Source organism: Poeciliopsis prolifica, unplaced genomic scaffold (assembly GCF_027474105.1).
Source record: "Poeciliopsis prolifica strain line A6 unplaced genomic scaffold, Auburn_PproV2 SCAFFOLD011, whole genome shotgun sequence".
NCBI classification, from domain to species: domain Eukaryota; kingdom Metazoa; phylum Chordata; class Actinopteri; order Cyprinodontiformes; family Poeciliidae; genus Poeciliopsis; species Poeciliopsis prolifica.
Window position 1 is genome coordinate 7,832,109 of NW_026562386.1, and position 21,257 is coordinate 7,853,365.

At 35.2% G+C, this 21,257-nt stretch overlaps 2 protein-coding genes across 2 annotated transcripts; both read right to left on the minus strand.

The window, feature by feature from the left end:
* Positions 1–3,989: 3,989 nt before the first annotated feature.
* Positions 3,990–4,867, minus strand: nmbb (neuromedin Bb). The gene is made up of 3 exons (XM_055036674.1): positions 4,673–4,867; positions 4,326–4,507; positions 3,990–4,231 (listed from the first exon to the last, which is right to left on the minus strand). The coding sequence occupies exons 1-3, from the start codon at positions 4,827–4,829 to the stop codon at positions 4,196–4,198; spliced, it is 375 nt and encodes a 124-aa protein (XP_054892649.1). The 5' UTR covers positions 4,830–4,867; the 3' UTR covers positions 3,990–4,195.
* A 2,128-nt stretch (positions 4,868–6,995) lies between these two features.
* sec11a (SEC11 homolog A, signal peptidase complex subunit) lies at positions 6,996–12,901 on the minus strand. Its single transcript, XM_055036673.1, has 6 exons — positions 12,713–12,901; positions 12,183–12,292; positions 10,639–10,788; positions 10,342–10,461; positions 7,752–7,809; positions 6,996–7,648 (listed from the first exon to the last, which is right to left on the minus strand). Exons 1-6 carry the CDS (start codon positions 12,761–12,763, stop codon positions 7,598–7,600), a joined length of 540 nt encoding a protein of 179 aa, XP_054892648.1. The 5' UTR covers positions 12,764–12,901; the 3' UTR covers positions 6,996–7,597.
* Between the last annotated feature and the right edge of the window lie 8,356 nt (positions 12,902–21,257).

Below are 21,257 nucleotides of genomic sequence, written 5' to 3' on the forward strand. Positions count from 1 at the left end.
ATTATTTTTTTTTACAGAAAATCACGTGCAACTCCGTTACTGTAAACCATACCAGTTCAAAAACATATTTTCATCTGACACATTTTTTATGCTGTATTTATCTATGTATATCAGAGTGTCTGAGAACATTTAACAAGCAAACTAAAAGTTTTTGTTTTGATATTTGTTTAAATATTTGTTTCAAAGCTGCAAAATCTTGCTTCAGTTTCAGTCAAATTATTCAAATTGCTGTATAAATATCTGGGATGATCAAAATGTCAAAGCAGAGTCCTGAATAGATCTCTACCATATAGCACCCTAGACATGCACTCACAATAGTTGCTTAGTCTTACACTGAACACTGAAACCTTTGCAACCTTTGCATTTCAGTGCATTTTCCAGAAAGTAAAATATTTTATTTAAAGTAACAGTTTTCAGTGAAATCAGACCTGAATACTGTCTTAGCTTGTAACAGATTGTATTACATATTTTAGCCATGTCTTACTCTTTCACTCATCGTCCGTCTAACACAGAGCCGATCATCTTTGCATGATTTCCTAGAAGGTCATGTCTTATGATTTCACTGTTCAGATCAAACATGAGTTTTCCATGGAATATACTAATTTAGTATAATAAATAATACTTTCCTCTTCTATTTTTCAAATCATGTTGCTATAAAGCCTTAAAAGTCAACAAAGAAAGTTAGCCCCAGTTCAGTTCAGTTCAGTTTTTTTTTTTTTTATGCCAGAGGGGGGCAGTATATCACCATTAGTTTTATTGCAGGTTTGAAACTGAAAGATGAAGATTTGGACTGTTGGGAAAACAAGCCTGTCAGGGATTCTTATTTAAATAGCATAAATCTTTTAAATATGAATAAAATCATGGCACATCCATGTCGTTCACTACTTCTGATTCTTGTGGCACAAGTCAGTGATGAGTTGAGCTGGTGCCCAAAGCCTTGGTTTTATTGAGCCAACGTTTGTCACATTTGTCTCTGTCAGCTGTTGGTGTTCAAACTGAACAAGAGTGAAACTAACAAACCCCAGGAGCTGAGCCTATCTGCTGAAAGAGCCGACATTCTCCTTGCATGACATTTACCTATAGGCTGTTGTGTGATTCATTATTAAAACAACAAAGGCAAAAGCAGAGAAGCTTAGATAAAAGGAAATAAAACAGGATCCCAGGAATCCCACAAGCAAAGACAAACAAGTATGACTTCTTTGCAATTAAATTTAAAAGTCAGCATCACTGAAGCACCCACAGAAGATAAAATTTATAGTTTTGTGTATTAATATATGAAAATGTATGCTTAATTCACTCAATCAGAACAATATAAAGGCAGACTTATAAGAAACTAGCTCACTATTTAAAAACAAGGCTAATACACATGTTCTCACAAGCAGGTGAAATAAAAATCTGTTTGATGAGACAAAAACAAAACTGTTGATGAAACTCGCACAAACACAATTTACACTTTATGATTTATTAAAACGTGAAGGAGAGGAGCTTATTTATCACACTATCAAGCAGCAACATGCCTGTCAGTGTACATGGGGGTTGGAGATTCTGCATGACACCGGACATGAAATTTTAAGATCCATCGAAATGAACTGGCATACTAAGAGTGACGACAAGACATATGAACTTTCCTTTCTTTACATTAAAGTAGAAACCAAAAACGTCAACGCATTTTCTTGATTTTTTTCTTCTTAGATAGCCAAGCTTGGATCTTAAAGTTTACTGTTTACCGATACTCTCAATTGAGTCTCACTGAGTTTGAGCTATTCTGCAAAGAAAAAGGGGAAACAAAACAACAACCTGTAAATGTGCTCAGCAGACAGAAAAAAAACAAGGCTTATAGTTGTAACCGCACCACACGAGAAAATGTCTCCTTTCATCAGAACAGTGTGTTGGATTTCTGCTTATAAATAGGACTTTTGAAATATTGAATTTCTGTTTCAGTCATAAGCAAACTGGTCAAATGGAAACTCCATTCATGGAGTGCTTTTATAATCACTATTGATGCGTAGAATGGGGAAAATCTGGGTTTCAGTGTCATAGCCAAGCACCCTCTGACATGTGGAGGAAGAAAGGTGAAATCAAACTGACAACCTTCCTGAAAGGCAGGTGGCCACTCTTCCTCCTTATTTGTCAACTCTCTCTGATCAACAGCTGCCAAAACTGATTTCTGATAAAAAAACAACAACAACCTGTGACCTGACCTCACCTTAACTGTGTCAAAGACACAAACTCTTCTTTTACCTGATTTATATTTACTTCATATGTTTCACATAAGCTCCTCCCCTCTTAGGTAGCAGAATGTCTTGATGGACAGATCATCAGTTCAAAGATGAATGTCTCTGGGTAAGAACAATTTTTGGTATTTATTTATGAAGAAAAGATGACAGAAACAAGGACTAACATATATTTCACAGTGCTGTAGTTGTGAAATGATCATTCGTAGTCAATCGTCAGGAATTAAGACAGTTTCTCTCTCAGTCCCAAAGGACTGAGAAAGCACGTGTTCAGATTGTGTGAACACAGCAGCTCAACAAATAACAATTTGCAACATGTTTGGATCTGCAACTTTCAGCCGTGAGACACATAATTTCACATTTATAACACCCCCTCCATCCACACACCTCTAACACACCGATTGCCAAAGCATAATTATTCTATCAACACACTTAATTGCATTTTGCAACAAGCCTAACTGCCTGCCATTTTAGATTAATGAGAAAATATCACCTTGAATTTTAGATTGAGGGTGAACATTTTCTACTGACAGAGAAAAAATTCGGTTTGGTAACAGAAAATCTTGAAGACCAGAGGTACAGAAAAGATACCTTTTGTTAAAACATTTTTCTTACCCATTGTGTGTCCTCTCATTAAATAAATCGAATTCCATTTTCTACAGCCCACTAACCTACTTCCTCCTAGTTTTGCACCTGTGGATGAATTCTCAAAGTGTTGATTTGGGAAGCAATATTTGTGTAACATAGAGGTAGTCACCAAGACTTTAGTCGTAAGACACTGAATTTATCAGCTGTTTGTGTTGCAAATTTGAAAATGTATACTTTTGCCAGAAAATATGGCACTGGAAAAATGTAATTTAGATGAACACTGACCCATTTGTCAAATTTAATGACATAAATATCATCAGCACCATGAATACATCCTTTGGAAGTGGCTCGGACACTTTAGTAGACATTTGACATAAACTACGGTTTTGCAGATGCTCAACAAAGTGGTCTGAGACTGTTTAGAACACAACAGAGTTTCCTGATTGGCTTTGCACCTAAAAACAGCTGAATGTGTCCTCAACTCAGACCTCTGAAAGTTTCAGATAAAGCACAAATTCTACACTTTGAACGTACAAAAAGAAAGACAGACAGGACATTGTGGGAAGGACACTGAAATAGCCCAGCTGTTTTTAATCCGACAGACTGTCGCCCAAGGCAAAGAAGTTGCATGAACCATCTCCCTTTGCTTCTATTGATTGAGAGAAAAGATCATCCCTGTATGCAGAGGAAAGAAAAAAGCCATCGATTTCATGTTGGAATGCTTATGGAGCTATAAGCAATGTGATTTATGTAAGCTGCCTACATAAGTATTTATATAAGAATGACATATCATAAAATAATGAAACAAATAGATGTTAGTAATGGGACTATGAATAAGAGAGAAGGTCACATTAAACCCCATGTGGAGGAAAATCTGACAGAGCAGATTCTATAATGTTTGAACCAACATCCTTTAATTACTTAATTAATTTTGTTCATTTCGAACCCTGTTGTTAAACTGTATTCCCCTCTTAACTAAAAGTAGAGCATGAGTCAAACTCTTTGAACTAAAGGGGATTTAAGGACTTTTTTTTTTTTTTTTTTGACGTTGCACAGAGGAAGAATACATGAGTGATGTGGAAAAGAAAAAAAAGGTTTGTCTGAAGGGTTCAAATATTAGTCTTTCATAAAATACCTGCTACACATCATTTTCATTTTATGATTTTTATTATTTAATACAAATAGCCTAAATAAATACAACATTAAGAAATATTAACAGAAAAAAGATGTTGCAATATAACCATATTGTTGAAATGTTGCAAATGATTTTAATCATAATCAGCAGAAAAATGATAGGTTGTTTCTGGCTGTTATTTCTTTTTTGAATCCCTTGAGGTCCTCGGTCCGTGCGCGCCTCTCTTCAGACCTCCGCTTCAGTTTACTAAGATTTTCGCCAGCAGCTCCGCTTCCTGAAACCAACAGTGGAAAGCATCACATTAGATTGAAGATGGAGAAAACTGAAATATATGTGCATTTAAACATAAAAAAGTCCTCTGTCCTCACCTGCTCTTTCAAACGGCTCTCTTCTGTGTCCATCTGCGCCTTCAACGCCACCCGCAGAAACTCTTGGAAAAGCGAGGTCTGCTCAGCGGGGAGGCTGGCGTCCAGCGCGTTCACACCCTGCTGGTCCTCCAGTGAGCGTAGCAAAGGGGTTTCCATCACACTTTTCTTTCCCATGAAATGCCCTGCAAAACCAAAGCAACAACCACAAACTAATTTAAGCTGCTTAGTAGAATTTTGAGTGAAACGTGGAGAGGAAAAAACTCCTTTACAAAAAGGTTTAAAACTCAGATATTATTACGCATAGGATTTTACTGGAAGGTCAACTTCTAAAAGAAATAGTTTCTTACCTGTTGCCCAAAGATTGCCTTTTGGAGTCACTTTGAATTTGGGAACTTTACTCCCCCTTTCAGTCAGAGAGATACTGTCTCCTGCGCTCAAATACATAAAAACGAGATATGTGAAGAAGCCACAGTGGCAAACATTAGTCAGCGTGAGTCCTCTCATTTTAACCCGAACTCCGGATCTGTCCTCCTGAGCGCAATTTTCTCTTTGTTAGTGTTGGATCGCTGCAGACTCATCCTGCTTTTATAGGGTCTCCTGGACGGGGTGGGCTCTCCTTATGGGCTGCGTTTACTTTTCATTCACTCGGCTGCGTAAATGAAGATGACATCATCCCACTCAGTGTGACGCTTGTGCGCAATTTAAGCATCCAACGAAGTTGCAACGTGAAGCATTTCATGAAACAAAAGAAAAAAAACGAAGCATCAAAATATTTTAGGTCGATGAACTTGTAGCTCTCTCACTTCCACGCGCATTTGGATAAATCTGAATATCACGAACATTTTAAAAAGTTTATTCATCTCAGTTATTGACTTCAAACAAACTTATATTCACTACCCAGGATCGGATATTATATTCAAATCTTTCATTTTCATCATTATGGCACATCGAAATGCTTCATCGAAATGCTTCAGCAAATGAAACCCATTTCGCGTCATCCCGTTCCTATCCAGGGGCCCAGTTTGGCCCTTTTTTTGCTAAAAGCCCCGTGACATTTGGCCAGTCGAGGTTTTGCTACTGCGCTCATCATCAGTCCTCCGAGGACAGGAGAACCCGCTGATTCTCACCGCTAATTTAGAGCTGATAAGACAGATGGCCTCTTCGTCACTTCAGGGTGCTAAAGTCGGAGGTATTGTGGAGGAGAAGCAGCTTCCGTCTTGCTCTTTTAATAACCTTTGACATTAACACGCATATTGAGATTTGGCAAATTCTGCAGAGCTGAATGTCAGTCTAATTAGAAGACTGTCTGAACATCACAGCATCACACCGTCCAAGCTCAGAAGTTAAATGAATCAAGGCGCAATACTTGCCTTAAGGTGGTAGCTGACCAAGTTCAAATCTATTGGGCTCCATTGGTGCCAAAAATAACTCTTCATCTCCTCCCCTCCATACAAAACCATTGATTCATAGCTACTAAAAAAGCCGAGGTTTACAAATAAGACAGCAAAGGAGTCTGAATTAACACTGAATTTGGAAAGTCAACTTTTTGTTTCAAAGATGAATAATTTATCACTTATTAGGGTAATTTCTAAACATGATCAGAAACAGAGCACTGCAAAACTGCCCCTAAATGTGTTTTTAAATTATTGTTTCAACCAAAAATTTCAATTAGGTATATGTGGTAGATCAACACAAAGGACAAAATGTTAATGTGGACTTGTGAAGATTGTTCTACTCTTAAAGTTTAAAGTAAAGAGTCTTGCATCCTCTAACAGATATTCCAGGATTGCCCTTTATTCAAAACCATCAATTTTACTATTATCCCTGGTGAACTTTCCTGTCCCAACTGCAGAAATGCATCCCCACAGCATTATCATGGCACCATGTGGTTCATGGTAGGGATGGTGCTTGTTAAAATTGATTTTGAAATTCTCATATTGGTCTATCAAGCTCTTCATGATTTTGGGCCCAAAGATTTGTCTGGTGATTACAAACCATTCAGACCTCTCAGGTTTTCCAGGACCAAAACTATACAAGTTCTGGCAGCATGTAATGTTTTTACTCCTAAATTCTGGAACAAAATATTCTCTAAACTCTCTGATGTGCAGAAACTATATACCTTCTTTTACATTAGGACTGTAATAAATTGATTCACAGCAACTTTTGATCAAGGAATCTGATGAAGTTTGAAATATGAAAATCTTCTTTTTACCTTTGCTATCTGTACTTTTAACATCCATTTCTTTTGTTTAAAGCTTTGATGGTTGCTTTTTAAAAATTTTTTCCATACACAGGCCACTGTACTTCAGCTCGTCTCTAAGGATTGTGGTAGGATGGTGTTGATGGCAAGGTAAAAAAATAAAATAAAATTCTCACTGTGCTCCCAACAGTCTCTAGTTCAGAGAGGGAATGATGTTGGATGACAGCTAAGGACTGTATAAATGGACATTCACCGTCCATAAACCTTGACAAATTTACCAAGTAAGCCATTGTATTGTTTTGCTGCCAGAATCTGACAAGTTACCTTTTATGCAATTTATTCAGCTGTTTTACAATATTTAGTCATTTATGATGAATGTTATTAATGTGAAATCCTACAGATTTTACTATTTATGAGTGACACAATTTTGGAAACTATAACCATATGTAATCAATTATAAATTTACCAAAGAGCTTTAGATTGTTTATTTTAATTCAAGTCTCTCAACAACGACAAACACAAATTTAATTTCCAATATAGGGTTGTAAAAAGGTTGCCTTGACATATTTTCTTACAATTCTACAAACTGATGTGAATTCTTTTTTTTCCACAATAATGAACTCTTTACATTAATAGAAAATTATCCATTTGTGAAAGGCCAAACAAAATGAGACAGGTTGTGTAATCCAAAGTGAATGCTAAACAGATTTTATATTCAATTTAATATATTTCAACACTTCCATATTTCCAGAAGTAACAGATAAGGAGGCAATTAACAAAATCTAATTTAAATTTAACTTAAAGAATGCAATTTAACATTCTGAAGACCAGAAATTAAACTGACTTGAAAGTTAATCCTAGTGAATTCCTTCACAAAAATACTTTTACAGCTTGGACTTTTGAAAATGTAAACACTCTATCCACACTTCTACAAAATGTTGGAACAAATTGTACAAAAAAAGAAAAAAATATCAAGTTGGGTTTGACAAAGAAAAGCAAATATATTTTGAAAGGCATGACTGAGGTTTTCTGGACGCAGTTTATTCATCATCTGTGCTGCAGCTTCAGCGCCTCACTCCCGGTGGACCAAGACAAAAAGACCCAGCATGAAGAGAACGGCATACTGTAGGAAACAAACACAGCAAATTCTCAGACACCATGCGTTGTATAATTAAGATTAAAATTAAAGAAAGCAATTAGCTGCAACTTATTTACAATGAACTTACTTTGAACTTAGGGTAATCGTTCATGAGGATGGTGACAATTCCAATATATGGCACAAACCTGGAAATGATAAAAACGCTATTAAGCAAACTTACTAATGACTTAAACATGGACTGAATTTGTATTACACTCTTCTAGTCATACCATTCACTCATTGGGCTTTTACTCTACACCAACATTCACCGAATGGAAAACATATTCATAAACCAATATGCAGATCAGAAGGAAACTTTGGGTTGAGTGCCTTGCCCAGGATCACATCCACATGTAGAAGAAGCTGAAATTAAACCCACAACTTTCTAACGACAAGCTCACCAGTCAACCGACTGATCCAGTCACCCCAGTGTGTAAACATCTTAGTTTATTTACTGCACTAAGGATTATCTAAAACTGGATGACATAAAGCTTTAAATTCTAGATTGATCTTTTTAAGATTTTCATTCTAGCATAAAACAACTTTTTCTCATGTTATATGCTTAATAAGATGGCTTGGATATAACTTATTAAAAATAAAGAAAGCAATAATGATCATGATATCAGGGCCAATTGGGATAATGCTATGCCATCTGTGTTTCCATGTGAAAATATATACTTGGAACAAAAAGTAAGAACATTTTTGTTTGGTGAAATATTCTTTTGTTGCAGCAATGCTTCTTGACTATAAACCTTACACCATTGGAAAGCCTATTTACTTTCCCTTGAGTTGTGCAACATATGTAAGAAGAATGTATTGGTGGGTTGAACAGCATGGGTCTGCGCGTGTATTGTGCCCACAAAAACATTTACCAAGCCCTATGTGTCAATCGCAAACAGTTATTCTTGGAGGCAGTGTGACGAATAAGGGCAATATGTCCCTCACTGGAAGAAAAAAAAAACAAGTTGTCATAATTGCTGAATTGCTCAATGGACAGAAATATCGAGATAAGATTCTAGAAGTTGTGGCAATCCCAAAGTCCATCCTCCAAAATGTCAGTGCTCGCCCCACAAAGCATGTTTATCAGAAACTAGTTCCACCATTTGGGGGTAAGGAGGACAGAACGGCTTGCCTGCAGTTCTGACCTCGGCCCCATTGATCGCTTGTAGGATCATTTTATGCAATCTGTTTGCACTAGTATGACCAACACAATCACATTGGCTGACTTGAGACAAATGCTGGTTAAGAAATGGGATATCCTCTGATTTGTATAATGCCTAGTGCTGTTTTGCATTTATATTCATGATGTTGTACAGTAACAATTAACATGTAGATCCACCTCAAGAAATTCTAGCTAATCAGGGATGAAATTCAGGTAAAAATAAATAAATAAATTATGTAGTGTCACCCTAGCTTAACCCATCTATTTTATAGTGTAGAACATTATGACCATAAGTCTAACTGTTGTGTTTGTATACCTTAAATAAAATCATAATTATAAGAGGTCAGACAGCCCTTCCTTTGACTATGTAGAAAATGAACTAGGTAATAAAGGAGATCTCCTTCATAGTTACAAAAATTTTATTGACCAAATGTAGAAAATGTCAACTAAAAATAAATGGCATATTTTATCAGAATAAAACCTACTGTTCTTTTTTTTTTTGTTGATGCTGCCATCCATAAAAATTGTTTCTTTGTATTGTTGGTAATATGTCAAAACACAACAAGTCACAATGTAAGAAGAACCTATTGCAACAAACATTGTGATCGAAATATTTAACAATATTATTATTGAAGCGAGACTTTCTCATTTGGTTCATCTCCACTTTGAACACACATTAAACAGGAATGAACCGTGACATGGAGCTGCATTACTAGCAAAATACTGTGTTGCATTGTTAACCTTACTTGTAAATGGCCGCGTTATCCTGTACATTTATTTACAATTGCTACATTCAATCTTATGATAAAGAATGAAGGACAATCATTTTCACCACATGGCTATTGCAGGCTTCTTAACTCTGCTGCAGAGGTCAGTTTAGGAGCACACCACCTCTTAACTGAGAGACCCAATTCTGTTTGTTTATTAACATATTTAAAAGAAAAAGTCTGAAAACAAAATCACCACATTTGCTTTTGCCCAGCACCCACTAAACATGACACAATATTACCAATCTGTGTGTCCAGGTGGTTGGCTGCTCAGTCAGCTTAATCTTAACTCCCCAGCCAATAACTGGGGCTGGAATTTTCCATCTTAACTTTGTCTTGGAAGCCATTATGCAACCCTGCTTACACCCCCACCCTAAATGTACACACTTCCAATGAAATGATCACTGGCTCAAGTCTAGCAATCTGTTCTGTCTCTGCTCATTTGGGCAAGAAGCCTCTATTGTTTGTTAAACATATCCACTGACAATGCACCACTATGCTCATAATATGTTCTCTTTTAAAGGACACTGTGATGATCATGACTAGAGACATTTATTAATTAACTAACTGACTACTTTTTTGTTGTAATGGTTCCTTATTTGAACAAGCGAACAAAGTAAAACAAGAGAGCCTAAAATATTTAGCCATTATCAGATCCATGAATTGTTCTATCATAAATCAATGGCTAACATTTTTCAAGAACAAACCTACTGTAAATCACAAGTTATTTTTCTAAAATGACCACTCACCCCCTGGCTCGTCCCACCACATCTTTCTTCTCCAGCCAATGTTGGCCCTGCTTGTACAGCCCTCTATCATCCACTGCATTGTTGTCTCCTTTGGTCAAGAACTTTATGTCTCCATTTTGTCTGTGAATAAAACACCAGCTTAATGTTCAGAAAGAGAATCCAAAATGTATTTTTCTCCACCTCCACCAACCAATTCATGGTTGGTGTGAAATGAGTCATTCTGATGGCAATAAACTGAAAATTCTGGAAAAGAGTAATAATAATAAGAAGTTATTATACCAAAACATGAATTCATACTTTTCATGGATCTTCAGCACTCTGTGTACTATTGGGATCTCTCTGCCTTCTATTCTGAAGACAACAATCTCTCCAACTCTGATGGGGTCCTCCACTCGATTTGTCAAAAATAACAAGTCCCCTCTGTGAAAAGCCGGCTCCATACTCCCACTGAAATTAAACAAGATTGAAAAGAAAAAAAAACAAGTTCATTTAAACTTTTCATTTTTAATTACCATAAAGTAAATATCTATACTAGTCAGAATAAAATATTTTTATGAAAGTGTACAGTATTAGTTCATAGTTTTTTTTTTTTTTGCTTTTTTTGTTTGTTTGCTTTTTGATTGAGAATAAATCAAGGAATTTATCTTTTAGTGTTGGTCACACACTGATTCATCTCATTTATTTTAACTGACATTATGCAAAAACTACAAGTGTATATGATACTTTCATAAAGCAATGTCTCTCCAATATTAGCTATGTACACATACAACAGAGAAACAACACATCCATCCACCGAATACAGTCATATTAGAGGATTAAATAAAGTTGTAACTGCAACAACTGCCTAAAAAAACTTAAGCTATAAATGCAATTTTCAAGGTAGACATAAGTACTGTAGGTCATAACTAAGAGGATGTTAGCTTAGTTTTCACACATGAGACAAACTAATTTTTAAAGGTTATCATTGTCTTATGTTGTGATTAGAATATTGCACAGAGAATTAACATCTTTCCAGCTACGCTAACATGTATGACATTTTTACGTTTCTTCAGAAAAAAATAAAAATGTCAAATATAGTCAAAGCTAAATTTGCTTCAAAATATCTTAAATTATGTGAGTCTTCAATTACGCATTTCCAATGCGCTAGCAAAAGCACAAATTGATTTTACAGTTTGCTGACAAAGATGGAAAACAATAAAATACACTGCAATGCATTGCAAAAACTATACAATATGATGGTTGTTGTGATAGTAAAATATGTGAAACTAAGAAACGTTACCTCTGTTATGTTCATGTTTGCATAAATTACCAAGAGTAACACAGAATTTCACAACAGAGTCGGACATTTCAAATCACAATCCTAATGTGTTTAATATCAGAATAAGTAAGAACTATTTGGATATTTATAATATTTGAGGTAGCATATTCTTAAAGTCTGCTTGCCAATGACATACTTGGACAGTTGAATGGATTGTTATTGTGTTTTCTGCAAACCCGCTGTAGATCTTAGTGACCGAGGTCAGGAAATGTCAGCTAATTGCAATCGATGTTTTGAGCTCAATATTGAAATGTCATGTCTTCCTGATATTGTGAAGGCTTACATATTTTAAAAGAAAACTTCAGACTAGACATTGCATTGGTGACTGGGTCAAGACAAAATGATACTTGAGAAAATATCTATAGTTGCAGGTGTATTTGTTTGGTATTTTAGCAATATTTTCAAGAGTTGCACAGTAAAAGCTACATCTGAAAAAACAGCAGCTGTCTTTAAAGTGACGTGGAGACATTGGTTTTAGACGAGCCTAACTTTGAATGTTGTTGAATAATGATGCTAAATTTACCTGAGAACAACAACAATAGGACTTTCGCTGCCGGTGACAACCATCAGTCCTTTCCAGATCATCAGAGCAGAAGACACAATCATACCAAAGTTCAGCACCTGGTAATACAGCTGGAAGCAAAATATTTAATTCAATGGGCAGAACAGTCACAAGTACTACAGTTTTTATACACAATATCGACAATCAAATGACTATAACGGTACCAGAAAGACAATTTAATGTATACAAATTTGTTAGGAACCTCATCTGGCTACCATATCGACAGTATTTTGTTACAACTAAAGGAAATCGCCCGTTATAGTGTAGTTAAGAGTGTAATTTACTCTCAATGTGCAAATTTGCTTTATGCAATGTTGCAAATAAATGATTTGAAACACACGCGCGCATAAAACAGTTAACTTTGCAGGTGGTTAATAACGGAAACTCAGTCTAGAGGAGATTTGTGAAGCGCTGAGCGGCTAGTTGTGGTTAGCTCTGAGGTACAAAGAGGCAGACGTTACATGAGAGGAAACCAAGGCTGCGATGCCTACCTGCCGCTTATTCATGCGACGAACGTCGTCGAGGAAGTCTAAAGATAGCATTTTTGCTAATACTACAGAGTAAAAAAAAGGTCTAAATTACATTAATACGTTTAAAGTAGCGAGCATATGGATGCAGGCAGCAACAGCGAAACTTGTGTCCGAATCTTCCGGGTCCGCTCACCGGAAGTCCCGCCCACTTGTGATCGCTGTGTCGAGGTGTCGCTTCTGGATACGAGAGTTCAAAGTGGAGGGGCTTTTCTTAAAAAAAAAAAAAAAAAAAAAAAAAGACAGACGTTGCCCTAACAGTTATGGTATTTATGATTCCTAAAAGAAATTTTCACTATTTATTGTCATGTATACAAACTTGGTTATTATGTTATGCCTGAAGGTATAATGGCAGCTTACATCTCTGCTCCTTTTCTGTGCGAACAGAAAAGAGAGAAAGCTTTCAGTATTTCTGCAGTCTGAAGTGAAACTGTCAGGACTTGATTCACATAACGCTCTGTACTCCATTTTAAGAAACCAACAACCAGCAAATCCTTTCAACGGTGTGTGTTTTTTGTTTTATTTTAAGTTGTTCCTGTTTTCAAACCTTAAATTGTTGCTGTAACTATTGCCTGTTTTTGTTACTGGTGTCTATTTGTCTTGTTCTGTGTGACAGCATTTCTTGCTGGGTTATTATGAAAGATATCTTGATCTCAATGGGGTTTTTTCTGGATAAATAAAGATTTAATAATAAATGTAATACAATCAATCAATAAATAAAATGTATGTACCTTAAATATTGTGTTAGTGTGCTGTGTCTGTGCATTATGCTTAAAGTATGGCCTTGCTTTTGAGAACTGAAGGAGTTGAGGGTACATCATTTCCTTCATCTCTACATACTTTGCAAAAGTGGTCATACCTGTTGATTTTCTTCATATTTATTGCATTATAATCACAAACCTCAATGGCTTTTGCAGGATTTTCTATGCAAGACACACCACACACTGTATATTTTTGTAAAGTAAATAATTAAGACTTTTTAAAAAATGTTAAATAAAACAGGTTCAAATGTATCCAGCAACTTTTACTGTGATAGCTTGAAAAATCCAATGAAACCAACTGTTATAAATAGACACTGAATTAGCAAAGCAGATTTCACCTGTGTGTTTAAGTTAACTTCTGCATCAACACAACTGATTTACGATAATCCCAGAGGTTGGTGAACTAAAAAAAATAGAATCAGACTAAGAGGCATAGCACAAAGGTCAGTGATAAAATCAAAGGTCAGGCAAGTTAATATGAAAACTCTAAACCTTTCACTTCTTTACTCCAACGTCTCAAATTTAAAACAGTGTGGCACAACTGCAGACCTATCAAAACATGGCATGATTAACTTCCAACAGATTAACAAGTAGGACGTTAATCAGAAACACAGCCATGAACATTCTGGAGAAGCTGAAGAGATGTGGTAGAATAACACCTGTCCAGTCTAACTGAAAATCTGTGACAAGACTTGATGAATGCTGATTATAAAATGTAGGGATTAAAACAAGAAGATAGCAAACCTTGTGTCATGTTAGTTTATCATTGTTTTTTTTTCTTACCTGGACTTTTGCAAAATGGAATCTTAATGTAAACATCTGATGAGAAAGAAAGTGATACCATAAATCTCTCTCTCTCTCTCTCTCTCTCTCTCTCTCTCTCTCTCTCTCTCTCTCTCTCTCTCTCTCTCTCTCTCTCTCTCTCTCTATATATATATATATATATATATATATATATATATATATATATATATATATATATATATATATATATATATATTATATATTTTTGCTATTTTCACATTTAGTAAAGAGAAATATTTTAGGTAATCTTAACAAACCTAAAATATGAAAAGCTTTAATTTTAGACAACAAGAAGCTGTTGTTTTTGTCCATAGCGATCTGTGTTTGATGGTGAGCTAGCAGGGCAGACATGCCCCTTTCTTTAGAAACCAAACGAGTTGTCAGCTTTTCCTCTGATTCCACCAAATTGCCTTTTTATTGAAAGCAAACACTAACATGGTCCTCAGTTCCCTCTGTGTGTTTTGTACAAAGAAGCAAAGACATAGGGCTGCAGCATGAGTAGTGAGTTTCATTTGATGTTTTATTGTGCAATATTTTCCACTTAAGGAGAGTGCTGCTTTTTCATTCTGGTTACCTCTAATGCACATTATCTAGTGTTCAATTTTCCACATCCACAAGTGTGTGACCATCCTGTGGCATGGTGAACTAAGACCTGAGGGTTTAATGAGCTAAATGTCCTCAATGTGACATAATGTGAAAGGTGAATCCCCTACTATACACTGTACCACAGACCAGCAAACCAAAGGGACACAGAATAATGAAACAGAAAAGTATGTTCAGGCTGAACATCTCTGTCTATTTTATTTTATATTTTCATGACATACCACCTTTATTTATAAAGCTCTTAAGCTCACAAAGTGCTGTACATAGTCAAAAGACAAAAATGTAAGACTGGCTTCATTTTTTGCTATAGTATGATAGAGATAGCCATTTTTGTTAAGCCACCTTTTATTCAGTAATACATTCAATTTCAGTTAGGGAAGCTTGGCCCATACCAGTGGTTTTCTGATTTTAGCTTTTCTAATCAGATCCTTTTTCATTTTGTGATGAGTTGAACTCAGCTAGAAAGTAAAGTGAAACAAACAAACAAAGAACTAACAATTCAAACTCAACAAAGAATGCTTTGGCTTTAGAGATGACTTTCTGAAACATATTCTGTAGCTATAATTTTGCCCCAGATTTGCTCATTGTTCAGAGCTCTTGACAGTTCTGTTCTGTCAAGGAGAACAGAGAAAAACTGTCACATTACCAAATAAAAAAAGAGAGACAAATTTAACATCTTAAATGTTTTTTCTTACAAAGAGCTGATAAAAAGGGTCCCACTTGACACTAGCTTGAAGTACTTTTAGGACTGACCACTTATTCCTCCCTGTATGCAAGTAAAACCCAGTTCAAGTGATTCTTAGAGTAATTCATAATGAATGTCATAAACCCAACAAACACTGCGTAAATTAATAATTTATTACATATAGTCACTTTCAAATGGATGTAAAGTTTACTCTCCAAATACATAGAGTAACACACGTGACTTTAATTTCCATTATAAGCCTTATTGACACCTTTCTTATCTAGAACTGTAAAACCACACAAGAAACATTGGGTGTCATTTATTACCTCCTCACTTTATGGCAGATTAGGTCCAATATTCTGGAGAGAAAACCTGTGGTTACTCTGTCAGACAGAGTAAGTGAAACCATGATTGATTGCCACAACTCAGTAACTTATCAACTGCTGTTTACTTTATTGCTGACGATTAATAAGACGTATGTCATGTTTATCTGAAGCATTATTAGAGTTTTAGAAAGGTATTTCCATGTCCTGTTCCTTTCACAGGGCTTTGTTGTTGCAAGATGTACTGATTTTGCTTCTTTGGCTTCATTCAAAAATAATTTCTTGTGTATCAGTACAGGCATGAATGACATAATAAAAATGAGCTTTTAATTATTTTAAAAAGTAATTCAAGAGTTATGTCCTCTTCGTTACCTAATTTTCGCAACTTTAAACATAATAATATAATCCCTTGTAGAAATTTGAATTGTTTTACAATGTTTTATCCATCTACAGCAGCGTTTTGAGTGACCACAGCTTATTTTTTTACTCTATCATCTTTTGAAGCTTAGGAAGTCTCCTAGACTGATCTTTATAAAACAAACTCACTGATTGTTTTATGTAAGGTGTTCTTAACAGATTCAATATCAAGTCTTAAAAATGACAATGTTAAACATTCTGAAATTCTAAAATCTAATTGTCTTTTTAAAAATAAGTCATATGGAGTGAAAAAAGTGACTCTTTTTGACAATTGTAGTCAAAAAGAGTCAAGAATTTATGCGTGTGTGTGTGTGTGTGTGTGTGGGTGTGTGTGTGTGTGTGTGTGTGTGTGTGTGTGTGTGTGTGTGTGTGTGTGTGTGTGTGTGTGTGTGTGTGTGTGTGTGTGTATGAGGCTTGTTATGTATGCATATATATGTTATGTATGCATATATAAGCAATGATTAAATTGTTTAATTAATGATGAAAGATATGAGAATAGCTTACTTATTAAATTATATAGCAGTAGGAAGTAAGACAGTGCTAGTTCACACAATGTCTTCAAACAGTAAGTGTCTAAAGCTGTCAAAATGCATAACAGTGGTTCTTTCTTTGTTGAAAACTGTAAAGATTGTATTCTGGATGTTGGAAAAATTAAATGAAAGACAAATATATAAAAGCCCAATCAGACTTTGATCAGTAACAGCTTTCTTTTATTGTATTACAACAATCCCAAACACACAAAAAACACAGCAGCACAATCATTGGTCCTGGGTGTGCAATCATTTTGACAGTGATAAGAACAAGATGGAGCCTTACTCCATCTAAAGACTAATTGTCAAAGAAGAACTTTCAAACGTTATTTGAGATACATACAGAACTATTTCACAAACTCACTTAAAGAAATCAGCAGGATGAGTTCTGTTGAGGAGTATTTCATTTAATTTGAAATATTTATTTTTCAAGCATTGTAAAATTGACTGTGTTTTTATCAGGTTTTGCATCATGTAGACACATTGAAGAAATTAGAATGTGTTCTGAGGGGCTTGTTTGTCAGGCTAAAAATACCCATTGAAAAACAAACTTAGCACAGATACTAAGCATATTTCAATATGTCCTATATTTCTATGATCAAAATGTTTTTGGACTCAGTCTGATGTGATATTCCAATCTTGTATGAAATTAAATGTTGTGCTTTTATTATTGGTTGTATGGGGAAAATATCTTAGAAATAAAAGCTTGACATAGTCTCTGTACGTGTTTCACTTAGTGAATTGAGTTAGTGAAACAAATTGACTTTTAATAACATTCTGATTATTGAATATGTCTACCTATTTCAAAAGTAAAACAGCAAAACATAAACAAATAGAAGCCTTTTATTACTTATTCAGGATAATGTTGTAAAAAAACTCCTATTAAAAATGTTGTGACGTTATACTTGTTGTATCCTATGCATTCACAATAAGATATGCCCCCCATGGTGTGTCCGCTGTCACACCAAGCAACTCGCTTTTTTGATTGTTGCAGTGTATTGCTTACCACCGATGAGTCAGCATGGCATTGTCACCTTTTTCCTCATGAAAACACAGCATACAGATTGTATTCCTATTGAGTCTTTATATTCGGCTGTGGCAGAAAAAATTATGAAGATCTTTATCAGAAAGTCATTATTTCCTAGTCAGCAAAAGCTTTCCATGATACTGCACACTAATATGGCACTGACGGTCAAATAGTGATGACCCGAGACCAGTGGCAGCTTGCGACTTTTGGAACAGTGGAGATAATTTTTTTTTCAAATGCCAGCTAGTCTGTGGCATTTAGGAACCCGTAATCCTTTCTATATAATCTCTCTAAATGGTCACAACCGCACTGGCCTGCTGATTGTAATTAAGGTCACTTAGTCACAACAACGAGAGGTCACAATCACCACGAGCCTTTCACGTGTTTCTGTTTTTATGCTTTTCCTACTTGATATATTTGGATCTTGTAGATATTATGGATTTGATGGTAAAAATAACAATTTACTGTTAAAACAGACCACTCATCCTCTCCTTTAATTGCTTTTATTATCCATCGCAATGTCGACAAGAAATCTTCTGAGCATGGTTCTACATGCTGTGTCACAATGGGACGGAATCTGAGTTGGAATCCAATAAAATGTGTTTAATGTGATAATAACTTGCATGCTGAGTACAAGATAATCCCGCAAACTCAACATTATTATTAGTCTTGTTGAATGTAATAAGAATTCATTTGGCCTGGATGTGCTTGTCAGATTCCTGCCATTGAGGACTAACAATTCTTTCATTTTCTTCGTCTTATCATGAGTATTAATGCTGAGATCACCCTGCTGGATCTCTTTAATCTATTTAGTCGTCGTTACTCATGAGGAGCTGTGACGGTGCATCTTTTCCCAGTAATTTCTCCGCTTTCCTCATAATCTTGATTTTTTATGTCTTGAAAGAAACATCTGGAATAAGGTATTTCGTTTGTGATGTTGCTCCTCATGCTATGAAAATTTTAAAGCGCACTTCTCTGTTTATTTCCAAGATGAACTCTGAGCCTCGGCGTGAGGAATGAATCACATCTCGTGGAACTTTGCTTTTAAGTGTCCGCTTGTCTCATCAACAGCAGAGTCATTGACCTAACAGTAGGTGGCAGGATTGTTGTGTCAGGATGGTTCCAATCAGGATATGATAGTGCTGTTGCCACACCTCAAAACATTTTGAAATAAAAAATCTCCAAAAACATAGTAAGCTTGCTTCGCCTTTTCTTCTTTTCTTACCCTGAAGTTGCTGTGCTATTGTTTCTTTGGAAATTACAATCAAAACACCCATTATGTCATCTACTATCAGCTCATTTGTGATGACAAATCGTTTATATAAAGAAGAGTTCAACAGCTGGTTAAACCAACCATTAATAAACAATTAAAATAATCTAAATGCTGTGAAAGTCAATTAAAGTTCTGCACAATTTTTTCTTAAGTTGTATTTATGACCTCACTGTAAAATTCTTATTTTATTTCAATATTAATGCTTATTTTTGTGTTTTCACTTTCCTGTTGATATGGTTAAGTTTACCAAATGTAGGTGAAGGATTAGTCTATTCAATTCTATTTATAAAAGCCTGAACTTTAGCATGTAAACAAACAAAACTTAAGTTAGAATCTTAAGTACTTAAGTAACTAAATAAATTAAATACAGGTCATGCTAGTAAAAATGTTGTAGGTCTGAAATCTAAACAAGAATGGTAATAAACAGTTTTTAATTAAAATGAAGTAAAGGAACAAAGCTTCACCTTCAAACAGGTAGAGTAAATCTCTTAAAAACGAAAACGTGTCTCTATGGGATTTACATAAATAAATATCAGGAAAAAAACTAGACATTTTGTCTTATTTATAAGGCTTTATTAGTTTTAATGTTGGCCTTGTAAATCTTCTGTGCATTTTACTAATACGAACAAGTTATAGCTGCGTAGCAAGATTTCATGGTGCTTCATTACGCACTTTGGTGAAATGCATATTCTGAAGCTCTCTCAATTTCTTGCCAGGCTGAATATAAAACAAGCTGACCACTATTTTTGTACTGGCATGTTCTCCATATTACCAAAAACATGGTAATATGAGAAGAGGTGTTGCTATAACATTGAAGATAAAGCTTATGTGTAACACTGATACCAATTGCTTCACACCTAAATAATGTGATTTTCTTCATGTGTAGAAATCCACCGATCCACTGGCATGACACTACAAGCCCATTTTTGCATAAATTTTACTTCCCAGCACCAGTGTCAGTGTGTGTGTGCGCGCGTGCGTTTGTGTGTGTGGCCACCACTTACATAAGCGATGACTCACTAATGACTGAAAATCACATATAATTAACATGATAAAGTTCATGTCACCCTGCAAATACATTGTACATGCAAGACAATTCATTCATTTGTGAAGGAATTTGATTTGGCCATTTGTGTATAAAGCTGCTTTATTTTACTAATGCTTTATTTGCTCAAATCACAGGGACTTCACAACAATAAAAGTTGTTTTCACACTGAAATTAATACATTTTAATTTTTATCTTATATTGTTTAGTTGCAATAGATCTGCATATTTGTTCTTTATTTGTGAGCTGTTTTGAAGAGAAATGTCATAGATGACTGTGGTAAATTAGTATTAAATTATTCCATAGTTGTAGTGAACCAGCTAATTATTCTACTTTTATATGCCAGTTAAAACTTTAGAAACTCTTAGATTAAATAGTTGGGGGAAGTACTAACTGAATAAAATTACCATGTTTACCATATGACAAAAAAAGATTTTCCTCAGATAAGAGGTGTTACATTTGGACATGTTTTTACTGCTGGGCTATTTCTGATCAAGAGTGAGAACCCATGTCAGTTATGTATGTGTGAGATAGTTTTTGGTTCTTGAAATACAAAAAATCTTGGCCACCTCTCCAAAATAACTTCTCACAAAGCCAAAACGCTATAGCAACAGTTTTAATGAGAATTAGCAAGAGAGACAGACTTCTCCAAATTAAACCTACCTGTTAAAATCTGAAAAATAAAAAAATATCTCGCATAAAACTATTTTTCAATTTTGAAAACTGACATATTCTGTTTTTTTTTCCTAATGTAGCCTTACCTAACAGGTTTACTTGGTGATTGTATGAAATACATTTGAGTGGTGACTATCTTATTAGTGACCCTCCCGATGATAATCAGGTCCTGTTTTAGTAGATGTCCTTCCACACCAAGAACTACGGCACAAATAAGGAACAAATTTGCTTATCTAAAATATGAGAAATGAATTTAGATGTATTAAACTGAGCTTATTTATGCAGAACCAAATCAAAATAAATTTTGTTTCAAGGCCTTCTGAAGAAAAATCAAATCAATCGCATCATTGAGGCTGATTCAAAGTC